General features: G+C 39.9%; 1 protein-coding gene across 3 annotated transcripts; it reads left to right on the top strand.

The window, feature by feature from the left end:
* The first annotated feature begins 666 nt into the window (after positions 1–666).
* lingo4b (leucine rich repeat and Ig domain containing 4b) lies at positions 667–12347 on the top strand. Of its 3 annotated transcripts, XM_035407235.1 has the most exons (4): positions 667–839; positions 3859–3887; positions 7533–7648; positions 7998–12347. In XM_035407235.1, the coding sequence occupies exon 4, from the start codon at positions 8010–8012 to the stop codon at positions 9840–9842; it is 1833 nt and encodes a 610-aa protein (XP_035263126.1). In that variant the 5' UTR covers positions 667–839; positions 3859–3887; positions 7533–7648; positions 7998–8009; the 3' UTR covers positions 9843–12347. The 3 variants fall into 3 exon arrangements, with proteins under 3 accessions (XP_035263126.1, XP_035263134.1, XP_035263142.1); XM_035407243.1 differs by lacking the exon at positions 3859–3887; XM_035407251.1 differs by lacking the exons at positions 667–839; positions 3859–3887 and adding an exon at positions 5863–6140.
* Positions 12348–12815: the final 468 nt, after the last annotated feature.

Genomic DNA, 12815 nt, shown 5'->3' with positions numbered 1-12815 from the left:
CGGTGGCCTGTAGCAGGCTTGTTTGCCACAGTTATTTTACTAATTCATCCTGATATTTATATTGAAACTCAAAGGCAAGAAAGTGCATTCGACATCTTCACTTAATTTTGTATTCAAGAGGGTTTTACCTAAATCGCCAGAATTGTCTGACCCATCAATATCTACCCATAAAGCCTTTGGAAATGTTCCATAATTGTAACATAGCTATCGTACAGACTGGATCCAGTCCCTGTGTTTATTGAATAATTACTCGCATTCTGCAGGATGTTAAGAGGTACGGAAATGTTCACTGCCATTTTCTTACCACCATTATTCCACAAAACGGACGTCAGAAGTTGAGTTATTCACCATTATTTGACTTCATGCAGTCCACTGTGCTTCCACTTTCGGCCTTTTCAATGCCCTCTGCATTTATGCCAACAGCAACCAGGAGATGTTGTGTCTTATAATGAATAATAAAAATAACAATACATAGCCAAAGTAATCAGAAGATATTGTGAAGTTCCAGAAAAGGCGACCATGAAAAAGTTGACCTACATTAAATTCAATGACATAATTAATGTGTTAGTCCCTAGCGGAGGTAGACTAATGATGTTAATGAGATATCAAGCTGAGTAAAAAAAAAAAAAAGAAAAAAAGAGATTCGGGGTCGTCAACCATTTTAAAGACAAATCACACACCTACAGTTGCCTACAGCATATGCACGGTACTGTGCCAAGAACTGCTGCAGACAGAAAGTATGGGAAATGTCAAGATACAGATGTGATATTTGACACTAGGACCATCAAGAAATTTATGGAAACCTTTCCGTATTAAGTCTAAAGCGGTGTGTCCCGCAGGTGAGTTACCTCTCAACTTCTCAACCTCCCACCATATTTCTATAACCATCATAAGTTAGCATGTTGTATGGACGGTATTTGTGCAGGACATTCGTAGTTTGCATTTGCATGGGCTGCTTTATTATTTGTAAGATATATAATCATTTTCCATTTTTAGGAGATTTTAATTGTGAGATAATTAAGCCACATATTTTGTTGTACATCATAATATATCACAGCAGCATCTAGCAGAGTTAAATCCTTCAAGATTACCAATACCCTCATGAGGTCAAGTGGAAATTAATGCCATTAAAGAATCGCAATCTACATATGGCCATGGGCATTCTGAACCATCTGTGCTGCAGTACTGACCCTCACTCATCCAGGACTTGTGATTAGATGAAATACACCAGAATTAACATCCAACAATTGTACAATACATAGAACTCGGGATTTATACAGACACATTGTACTTCTTATTTTAGGGTTTCGACTGCATGTTCACAAGCACATGAACACTTTATTTTATTACAGATGATTCCCAATGCTAGGCACTTCTGATATATTTAACAAGTGTTAGTGTTTAAAATGAATGTATTTCATAATAACTACTAAGACCTATCAAAATGTCAAACCATTATTTTTATTTTTGAGGCAATAATACCCACATATTAATCACATATATATCCTATCTGGATATGTTATTTGAATTACAAATAAATAAATCAATTAATTAATATTCATTGATGTTCGTGTTCTTTGGGCTCGTCCCAGCTGTTATTTTATTCTATAACTGGTAACAGAAGAGCAAATTATAATAAGTACAATGAACTACTGTAAATTTAATTGATTAAAACTACTCCACTAACCCACATACATGCTCCATTTATTTCCAAGATATGTAACCCTATCCTGTTCACTCTGCAGTGGCACCTGCCAGCTGATTTCCCTCTGAGTGGAATACTGTTAAGGAGATGAACTAGCTCCCTTTGTTAGCAAAAGATTACACAACACTGGATCCATTGTACAGCTTGGTAACATTTCTATTTGCAAGCTGGAGGATATTTCTCAAGATCAGCAGCATGTGTCTGGTTACCTCATCAGAATAATCAAATGTCCACAACAGCTGTTCTGCTACGGCAAGAGCATGCTCAACTAAATGCTGCTTTAAATATTTGATGTTGATTACTCCTACTGAGGGATCTGGTGGAGTGACTTCAGACAGACGTTGACCTGAGTCACCCTTGCGTGAGTTTCATATATCATAAGCATTGTTTTTTGTGGAGAATTTTGTCTGACAATTTTTCCATTACATATTCAGCTTTTCCAAAGATTAACACATCCAATAAAAAATGCAATTAGGTAATTACAGGCTCATGACAGATAATATGCTCAAACCCTTCCACACAGCATGATCTGTGATTAGCTCACATTAGTAATTCAGTTCCACTCAATCAGAAGAAAGTCTTTTAGAGATGTGTTGGATTAAATGCCATCACAAAGTGAAGTGTGACGAAGAGGATTCTTATTGACAAGGGAGAGAAGATTGGTGGAAATCCAAGAGTCCGACTTCATTAGAGTAGCACTGTACACACAGACAGTGTTCATCTGGTGTATATAATTTTATGTTCAAGCAGAGACAAAGAATCCATCAAGAGGTGAAGAATTCAGCAAGACTACCATACCCCCTGTGTTTGCTTGTAATTCACAAGCTTAAATCAGTATGCGGTCCATAGAATAGTCAATTTAAGTACTCTACCCTTTCGTGAAGCAGTTGGACAGGTCTTAAACAGCGTATCACATTAAAAACACCTAGAATCTATTTCAGCCTTTCCATCTGCCACTCTGCTGAGGCAGGGGCAAGTACATGTGACATTTATGCACATGCCTCTGTACTGTATTTGCTGCCTCGCTTCCAGTTGCATAACTTTAGACAAACATGCTTCATGCCTCCAGTTACCCTTGAAATCCTTCTTTCTTTACTTTGGAACCATGCGTTCATTCCTGACCCTTTCTCTGACCGTGATTGGATGTCACCGACAAGCACATGGTTTTCTGGGATGCTTTATGTGTTCGTAATCCTTATAGGCACGGCCAGGATTTGGTTGAAGTGAACACTTATTAAAATTTGTCCTGGCCATTGGGCCTGCCCTCTCATCTGTCTATACAGAACACCACTATACAATACAAAATCAGGCTCAATGTCACTCCGACGACCCCTGTTTTATTGTTGGGTTCACATTAGAGTGAACAGAAAAAATTAATCCTCTGTTCACCACGGTTTATTCTGTACCGTAAAGCCGCGTACTGCTGGATCCATGAATACTTCATTATTTAAGAGAAAATAAACGGTTTTTTGCCCCCTTGTACTGGATTGATCAGTCTGGAAAGGATATTATTTTCAGATAAAAGACACATTCCAGTGTAGAAAGCAGTATGCTGCACTTCCAAAATGCCCCTGTGAGGTATTTTGCTGAGCTCAGTGGATGCCTGCATATTTGATGAATGTTGTTATCCGTCCAACTCCCAAAGATTGTGATGAAACTGCTCATTTACTAAGAGGATGACAAGGCATCCAGTTGTGCCCATTTTGGGGCCTTTAATGCCAATGCTAATTTCATTCAGAACATTTATATATTATATTTGTTAAATATTTAAATTATGTGTGTGCGCTTACCAGCTCAGATTATTAACCTGCCTGGGAAGTTCATTAATGAAGGAAATCCCCATTTCCTGTTAAGTGAGACAGAGGAAGAGATGGGTGAGCATGTATCTTTAAAAACACAATTAGTGGAATTAGTGTAGTGACTTAAGTATGTGTTAATCACTGGTTATAAAGGCACTTTCTTTGCATCTGTACAGAAAAGTGGAAATTGTATGTGTAGATGTGTATCTGTAAACAATTTTTAGCCAAAGAAGATTTTATCTGCATGCAGACCAGCAAGATTTCCTACTATTAAAATATGTGCTAATGGAGCTCAAATGTACTATATAAATTTGAAGTGAAGTGAAGTTTTTCTTTTCTTTCTTTTGCTCGAAGGTGCAGTATCAGTCACAGCCACTAGAAAGGTAATCATTTCTGCAAATGCTGCAAATGTTTCCATACCTGGATTCTACCATACATTTCCCTCCAAACTAAAAGAATTCAGTTAATGTCAAGATAACTAATTTACCAACATTAAGGTATTATATTACCATTAAATGAGTGTTCATTAATTTCTTTGTGAATCAAAGCTCATTGCACATGGGAATAAGACACATATTGCACCATACAAATAAATAATCTTGTCTCTAGCTGAGCAGTTACTCATTAAGAAGATCTGGGGATTGAGTGGGCTGTGTTAACAGAATGCTGCGGAAATGCAGGCAAAGTGCCCTTCTGCACCTACACTCACACACACACACACACACACACACACACACACACACACACACACGTGCACTTAAAGGCATTCACCCACATACACACTGTTGTCAGTCATTTTATATACTGACATGACTACATATTCAGATGCTCTCTGTCTGCCTACTCCTTTCCTATCTTTAACATATACTTTCACAAATCAGCAGTGTTTTACAAGCTTTAACCATTGCAATATAGTATTTTCTTTTTTGGGGGGAGGGGTGGATGTATGTAGCTTCTGTGCTTTGGCTAGTGATCAGCATTTTCTGTTTTTAAACTTCATTTCTGTGGGGGACCAAAAGGAAAAACCACCCACACACGCCCAAAATACCAACAGCCCTCCTCCTCCAACCACGCACCCTGTTCAGCTGTTCTATTTTAAATCCCTTTAATACCAGATTGAGGTGCAGCCTTACGTTTTTGAAGGGAAAGTACTGGAGTCAGGTGCCAGAAGTCGTAAACGCACACGCACAAGCTCCCTGCTCCCCAGTGTTGATTCATTTCAAAAATCCTAATTGGGGATTTAAGCTGGGCTCTTGGTCTTTCTCACTCCTAAACTAAGAATAGCACAATGATGAGCATCAGAGCCTGCAGCTTAGCTGGCACATTGTGTTCTGACTTTTCTTTGGTAAAAGAGGAACTGATAGTGGACATGCAATTGCATATAGGAATCTGTTTATTTACTACATTGCTTGAAACACTCTATAAGACACATTGGCTTAAGTATATATAATTTAAAATATATATATATTTCTCCTGATCAGGTAAAAGAATATTGTGAGCTATGAATATTCTGCCTTTATGGCTTAACCGGTGCTTTAAGCCCCATGGGAAGAATTTTGTGCATTTTTATTCTGTTATGCAAGTCCAGTCTAGGACATTATACATTCACTTAGCACACACTCTTATGCAGAGCATCTAACAAAAGAGAGACATCTGAATTACTTTTAGAAACAAAAGTGCAATAAGCAGTCACCAAAGGCTACCAATAACACTTAGATCAAGACATAAGTCTTGTATGTTGATATGGTGATATATGTTTACACTGCTGTCTGCTTGAATTGAATTGCCCATGTGGACATTACATCAGATTGGCTCAGGTGCTGCAGGTTTTTTGTAATATGAGGCTTTAGACCTGGAATTCTGATTAATTTAACTTTAGCTATTTACCCATAAAGCTTTTCTGCTTAAATCCAACTAATTATTTCACATTTGAATTATGATACATGAAATATTTTGTAATAATGATGTATCATGCCATGAATGAATAAATGAACGAACGAGTGCTTAGAGTTCTTGCATGTTTCCCAGGCCTTTAGGACACCCTTGTAATTTCTATACTACAGTAGAAAAACATTGGTATATATTTTATCATCCCCTTCAGGCATACATGTATTCAAGTACCAAGTTGGTTTAAATTCTAAGCGGAATGAGAACTGGCACAATAATATTAGCAGCATTTATCTTAGTATTTATTTATGTTTGTATTTATTTGATCGTTTACGTGCCACGGCGTTGGTATTATCTGGGTCCATAGTGTTTGTAAAACAATACTCCGCAAGGAATTCTATCCGTGCCCACAGAGAGCTAGAAAGACCTACCGTACGCACTACTAACAACGGTGATCTCGTGCACCTGCCGGTCTCCGTCTTTCACAAGTCACCACCATGGAATCAACACTTCACATTTTTATCGCACTCTACACGGGTGCATACAAAGTAAATATTGTAGTGGCAGCACCAGTTCCAAACTCTGCAAAGCCAACAGAGGATTATGAGCCGGCGATTCCGACGCTCTATAAAACCATCGAGTAATACTGTACAAGTGGACAGCTCTCCCACATTGGAATATTGCTCTTTATGCAGAGGATACACTTCACCGATTGTTGGCCTTGAAGAGGATATTCAACTGACGCAAAGGTTAGATTACACTGGAATTGTTATGGGCAACTCTCATGACTTAAAACTAATAAAGGTTTGATCCGAGGCAGCACTAAACACTATAAACGGGTTCATTTTAATGTTTATTAATATCTCTTCAGTAGTAGGCTAGTGCAAGTGTGTATACGAAAATGAAAATTAATCAGATGTTTTTGTTGTGACACTTTATGCAAAAGGAAACATTAAAAACATCAGTAGCATGCTCCTGTCTTATCGAGTCATGTAACCAGAATTTGTGTTTCTTTTTAAAAAGATGTCATGTTAGACAACATTTTCAGCTGTTGTGTGAAAAATAAGTACAGTGAATTCGTGTCAAAAAACGGGGAAAACAAAACCGTTCTGTCTACATGTGTTGTGTCAAACTAGTTTTAACGAGGTGTCGGCAATATAACCACAAGTCCGTCTGTCTTTAGGCGTCAGGAAAGTAACTTGCTCCTTCCACTGGCCTAAACTTTTATGACCCATACTGTCTGATCGAGGACGATGTGAGAGCCGTGGTGGCAGTGTTTAACAAGCCTGATGATTTTATTTTTTGACTACTAATGGTGTGGATATCACAAGGCATGGACTCAGACTAACAAGGTCCGACAGACATGACAATGAAAGGCTGGTTTGTGTGTTCAAGTGCTTGCAAATTCGATGTACCACATGTGGCATAACGGTACTTAGAATGGACGGAACATCTAGTTGAATATCTGTTGAATAGTAGGCTATACTATAATCACTTCCAATGTTGATTGGTGGATGTGAAGTAGATTATTTACAATTTTCTTTAAAATGCTGCAGACTCCCTGGCTTAATAAACTTGCAATGTCTAACAGTAGGCCCAGCCTGTCTGTACCCAAACAATTTACTGGTGTAGCCATTTGGCAGCTGATAAGAGATCATTTAATTAACCCAGATGGCATGTGCTCCTCAGAACAGGTCACTTTGTAACTACTAATTACAGCTATTGTAACTGCTAATTATAGCTATTGCTTGTAATGCATTTTAATCATTTTTATTGGGAGCATTGGGACTATGTCTTGTTTATTTTGAATTCACTTTCCCAATAGAACACAATATTTAATATCTATATATCTGATTGAACACAGAATTCCTAAAAAACAAACAAACAAACAAAAATTATTGGAGTGAATATAATTAATATTTACTCCATGTGGTTCTAAAAATAATATTTTATTACTGGTTGGTAAAAAGACATATATACCTTTAATTGTGAATAGTTAATGGGGAAATAAATGGTAAATACTTCAGATTTGGTTATGCTCTGTTATAGTCTTTTTGTTTGTTAAAACCTAAGCATGATATTGTTTTTCTGATGACTGTTCAGGTTCCAGATACTAATCTTTCATTGTGATGCTTTCACAGGTTTCCTTGAAGAATATTGTTTCTGTGAAAGCATGGACCCAGATAAAACTGAACTGCAGCCATTTCTCCACCTGAGTTAACCTGGTTATGAGAACGTGTATCCCCATAGCAAATTGGTGAGTCATTAAAGAAATTCACAGCCATGATAATGCATGCATGGTATCCATTAAATCTCAAGGGAAAGCACTTTACTGTTTACATTTTGCATACTTGATATGAAGGACATTGTGTTTGTGAATTGCTTTCAAATAAATGCATAATATTAAATAAACCAACCAAGGCCATTATATCGACATAGCCATATATTTATTAAATATTTATGCTCCCCTGGCTCTGGCTGATCAAATTTCAGGTAATATGGTGCTGACATTTCAGCTATTTTTACACACTAGAAGGAGTGCAATGATGAAAATTGTGTAATGACCGCTTCACAGCTTGTGATCTTCTTGTTGCCCCACTCTGCAGGCAGGAGGCAACATGTTTCTGGAGGCTGTCCAGTGGGGGGCGTGGAGCATCCTGATTCTGTGGGTGGCAGGGGCATCTACAGCTCCCGAGCTCTCAAGGCCCTGCCCTCAGCAGTGCGAGTGCCACCAGGGGACAAAGGAGGTGAACTGTTCCAGGAGGCAGCTGACTTCTGTGCCCGAGAGTGTCTCGAGTGACTCCCGGCGCCTGGATTTAGCTCACAACCATCTGAAGACACTCAGCCGTAGGCAGTTCTCGGGCCTGGCTCAGCTACAGGAGCTGGACCTGAGCAACAACATAATCTCCATGATTGAGGTTGAGGCGTTCCAGGGTCTGCAAAGCCTTCAGATCCTTCGGATCAAGAGCAACCGTTTGAAGATCATTCCCGTGGGTGTCTTCTCAGGACTGTCAAGCCTACGTACCCTGGACATCAGCAAGAATGAAATCCTGGTTTTCCTGGACTACACCTTCCGTGAGCTGATCAGTCTGCAGCAGCTGGAGGCTGGGGAAAATGACCTGGTTTTCATTTCACAACGGGCATTCATGGGTCTCCAAAACCTGCAGGAGCTCAACCTGGACAGCTGCAACCTGACCTCCATTCCCATTGAGGCCCTGTCTCAGCTCCAGAATCTCACAAGAATGCACCTGCGCCGGCTAAGCATTAGCATTCTGCCAAGCGCCTCCTTCCACCGGTTGAGCCACTTGCGCGATCTAAGAATCTCACAGTGGGCTTCTCTAGACACTCTGACCAGCAAAAGTCTCACTGGACTTAACCTCACCTCCCTATCTATAAATAAATGCAACCTCAGTACTGTCCCCTATGCCTCTATCCAGCATCTAGTCTTCCTCCGCTATTTGGATCTTTCGTACAATCCCATCACTGTGGTGCGTGGGAACTTGCTTGCTGACCTGATCCATCTCCAGGAGTTCCACTTGGCGGGGGGCCGCCTGGTCAGGATCGAGCCGGAGGCCTTCAAGGGACTTGCTTACTTGCGCCTGCTCAACGTTTCCTCAAACCAGCTGCCAACACTGGAGGAGGGAGCCCTTCACTCTGTAGGGAATCTGGAGACCCTGCGGCTCGATAACAATCCTCTGTCCTGTGACTGCCGATTGCTTTGGGTGGTACAGCGTCGTCTGCAGCTGGACTTTGATGGGTACCAGCCCTACTGCTCAGCCCCAGCTGTTGTGCGGGGTCGTGCATTCTGGGACTTTACAGAGGTTGAGTTGCCAGACCTGTTCACCTGTCGACAGGCCCAGATCCTGGACCACAAACCCCAGGATGTTAGGGTGGAAGAGGGCAGCAGAGCACTCTTTCATTGTATGGCGAATGGGGACCCCCCTCCCTCCATCACCTGGATGACCTCCCAGCATGTTGTCCTTTTAAACACTGGCAGGATCAGAGTTTCAACCAACGGGACACTGGAGATACGGTATGCTCAAGTTCAGGACAGTGGCTCTTATCTGTGTACAGCAAGTAACATTGCTGGGAATGACAGTTTTTCTGTCAGCCTGCAAGTGTCAGCTGTCCCCAACTCCCGGAACCGCACTGCACCCTACTTTTCTGAAGTGGTATGGACAGTACCCTCCACTCCCACTGCCACCAACTCCTCTGCCCCAGCCCCTGACCCCTTCCCATTTGATGCCAAGACTCTCATTATTGCCATGACCATGGGCTTCCTGTCCTTCCTCAGCTCAGTAATCATCTGCTTTGTTTTCATGTTCGTCTGGAGTCAGAGCCAGGGACAGATCAAGCACACTGCCACCATCAATTTTGTTCCCCGTGCCTCGAAGAGTGGCGGCGGTGGGGATGGTAATGACTCAGGCAGGTTCACCATGAAGCTGATTTAAATATGGCCCAGAGTGGGCCCTTCTCAACACACAAAGTGAATTTAAGATGCAAGGTGCTGTGAATTTGTCAGGGGTGGACACCACAGCTACCACTGATGTTAACGAGGAACAATGCAGTAGATGAAGTGGCTTGGGTTTCTCAGACATGGATGAGAAGCAGGGTTTCAATGCAATCAGAGTATTGTTATCTCCACATCATACTTCCATGCTTAGCCTTTCTGTAATGAGACATGCACATCATGCTTGATGATATGACATAAGATTATAACATTTTATAGGGGCAGTTTGCCCAAAAATGAAATTAAGGGGGGAAGTGTAACAAGTAAATAGTATGTGTATAACACTATGAGGAATGCTAGAAGTTAAATGAACAGCTAAACAATGCAAATCACTGTCAAACATGACTATACTACAGTATGTTAATTATCTTTTCACCTTAATGCAAAACAAAATGGAAGTCCTGACAAAGACCGCTATTTTAAATGTATTGACTCAATTCTGGAAACAATAAATGGTCCTTCCAATATTTATTATTTCTGCCTGTGAGTTACAAACTTTATAGCCCAGTTCATTGAATCAGCTCAGATTTCATTTTCGTGGTAGGCATGTTCTGTAATAGGATCAATAAGTAATTATAATAATCGATTGTTAAAAATAGGAATAAATTTGATCAGATTTTAATGTTTCCCCTCGCTTGGTACAATATGTATTGACATGACTATCAATATATGTATATTATTTATCTTTTTGTTAAGGTAATTCCATTTTGAAATTCAGTGTATATGAGCAAAATACAGTTTAATACAAAAGCTGCTTTTAGGACTGATTAATCTATGTATTAATTCAAGAAATAAATTCAAGAAATAGTGCGTGGAATGCATGTATTTATGGTTATAAGCAGTGCATTTAAGGCATATTACAATCAGCATACAAAGCATCAATATTATGGGTAGTATCCATTCAAAAATGGTAGACTGTGGCCATAAAGGGATGCACATTGTCAGCAACAATGTTTACTGTTGGTATGTTATAGCATTCAAATGATGCTCAGTTGATATTGAGGGGCCTAATGTGCGCCAAGAAAACATTCCCCACACAAGTACACTATAACCACCCCAAGCATTTACCATTGACACAAGGCAGGAAGGATCCATGGATTCACGCTGTTTACACCAAATTCTGACTCTACCGTCTGCATGTAGCAGGAAAAATCAACATTCGTCAGACCAGATGTCGTTTTTCCAGTGTTCAATCGTCCAGTTTTGGTGATCATGTGCCCACTGTAGCCTCATCTTCATGTTCTTAGCTGACAGGAGTAGAACCCAGCATGGTTTTCTGTTGCTGTAGTCAATCTGTTTCAAGGTTTGATGTGTTGTGTGTTGAGAGATGCCCTTCTGCTGTAAACAGCTGTTGTGGCCTTTCTTTTGAACCAGTCTGACCATTTTCCTCTGAACGCTCTGATTAACTAGGTGTTTTCACCCACAGAACTGCCAGTCACTGGATGTTTTCATGTTTATCATAAAATTCTCTGTATACTATAGAGACTGTAGTGTGTTAAAATCCCGGCATGACAGCTGTTTCTGCTGGAACCATCATGTCTGGCACCAACAATCATACCACTGTCAAAGTTGCTTAGATGTGTCTTGCCCATTCAAATTTTTTTTCTAGGTTTTCACACCATAATTCATAGAAATTCACAGTTCACGGTTTTCCACATCGCTCATTTTATGGATGTCAAAAGCTTTTTAAAACTGATAATACCTAGAAAAGAAACAACAAGATTGCTGTTGGGGAGATGGAAAATAGGTGTTTGGATATTATACTGTAGGCAGGGATGTTACTGTTCAAGGTCTCCGGATAATACTTTTGTGCATTTGTTGACAATTTTTTCATCAGTCTTGATAAAGAAAACACTATTTTCCAGTCTCTAAACACAGTATTTTGTTTAGTACCAGATGAGATGATCTGGCAACATCAAACAAACATCTAAGGAATGTTTTGGATTCAAGAATATGTGGACAGTATTCAGATTGCCACAATTAATCTTGCACTTAAGTATATCAATTGCACAGATTATCAACTGGTTACGTATGCTAATTATATACTTTCCTATGATGTGTTGGTATTTTACTTGTGAAATGTAATCTTTCTTCATTTAAAATTCTTTAAATGGCTATATATAAACTCCCATTGTGCACTGCATTGTCTTTGTAATCCCCCTGAATTTAGGGATTGTTCAGGTTATGAAAACAGTGGCTGAAATACATTCTGTTGCAAAGAATGAGTCGTGTGGGTTGTACATTATGTGAAGTGAAACCCTGAAAGAAAAATGCAGATTTGTGGTAGGCCTAATATAATGTATCGCTCAGCCTAAGCAAGCCACTGAAAGAATTGCTGATTTATTTCTCCCCTGAACCTGTTCACCAGTATATTGAAAATCATGTAATTTGACAAGTCATGAAAGACAAAGACAATTTGCATGAATAAAATATGAATATATCAGGATATTTGGGTTGAATAAGTGCTCCTGCAGATAAGCATAATCTCTTTGGGGCTAGCTGTCTTCTGGCAGTTCCGTGCCAGAACTGCATATTTAACGGCAATAATTTGAAAAATGCTCATTGCTTATAGTGCTGTTCCTACTCACTGTGCCCATTCAGATATGTTATGCCTCCACAGGTACCTTGTAAATGACTTGCCTCAATATCAGATACTTGTGCACAAGAGTGACACTGCTTTGAAAATAGGTACGAAAATAAATGGTCTTGTTAAGAAAGACTACAGTTCCTTTGAAACTGGTGCAGCAAAACTAATGTGAGTGTGGTCTATTAACACCTTTTCCACATAGTTACACAATATATCACATCCATTTGGACAACTTCTAAGGTTGTGTTATGGGAAAATTGCCTGATTGCTTGAACATGGTACCACAATGACTTCCTTACCACCCCCCCCCACCCCCCCCCCCCCCCC

This window comes from Anguilla anguilla, chromosome 1, assembly GCF_013347855.1.
Source record: "Anguilla anguilla isolate fAngAng1 chromosome 1, fAngAng1.pri, whole genome shotgun sequence".
Lineage (NCBI taxonomy): Eukaryota > Metazoa > Chordata > Actinopteri > Anguilliformes > Anguillidae > Anguilla > Anguilla anguilla.
Note: the sequence above shows the minus strand (reverse complement) of the source record. Positions and strands in the feature narration are given on the sequence as shown.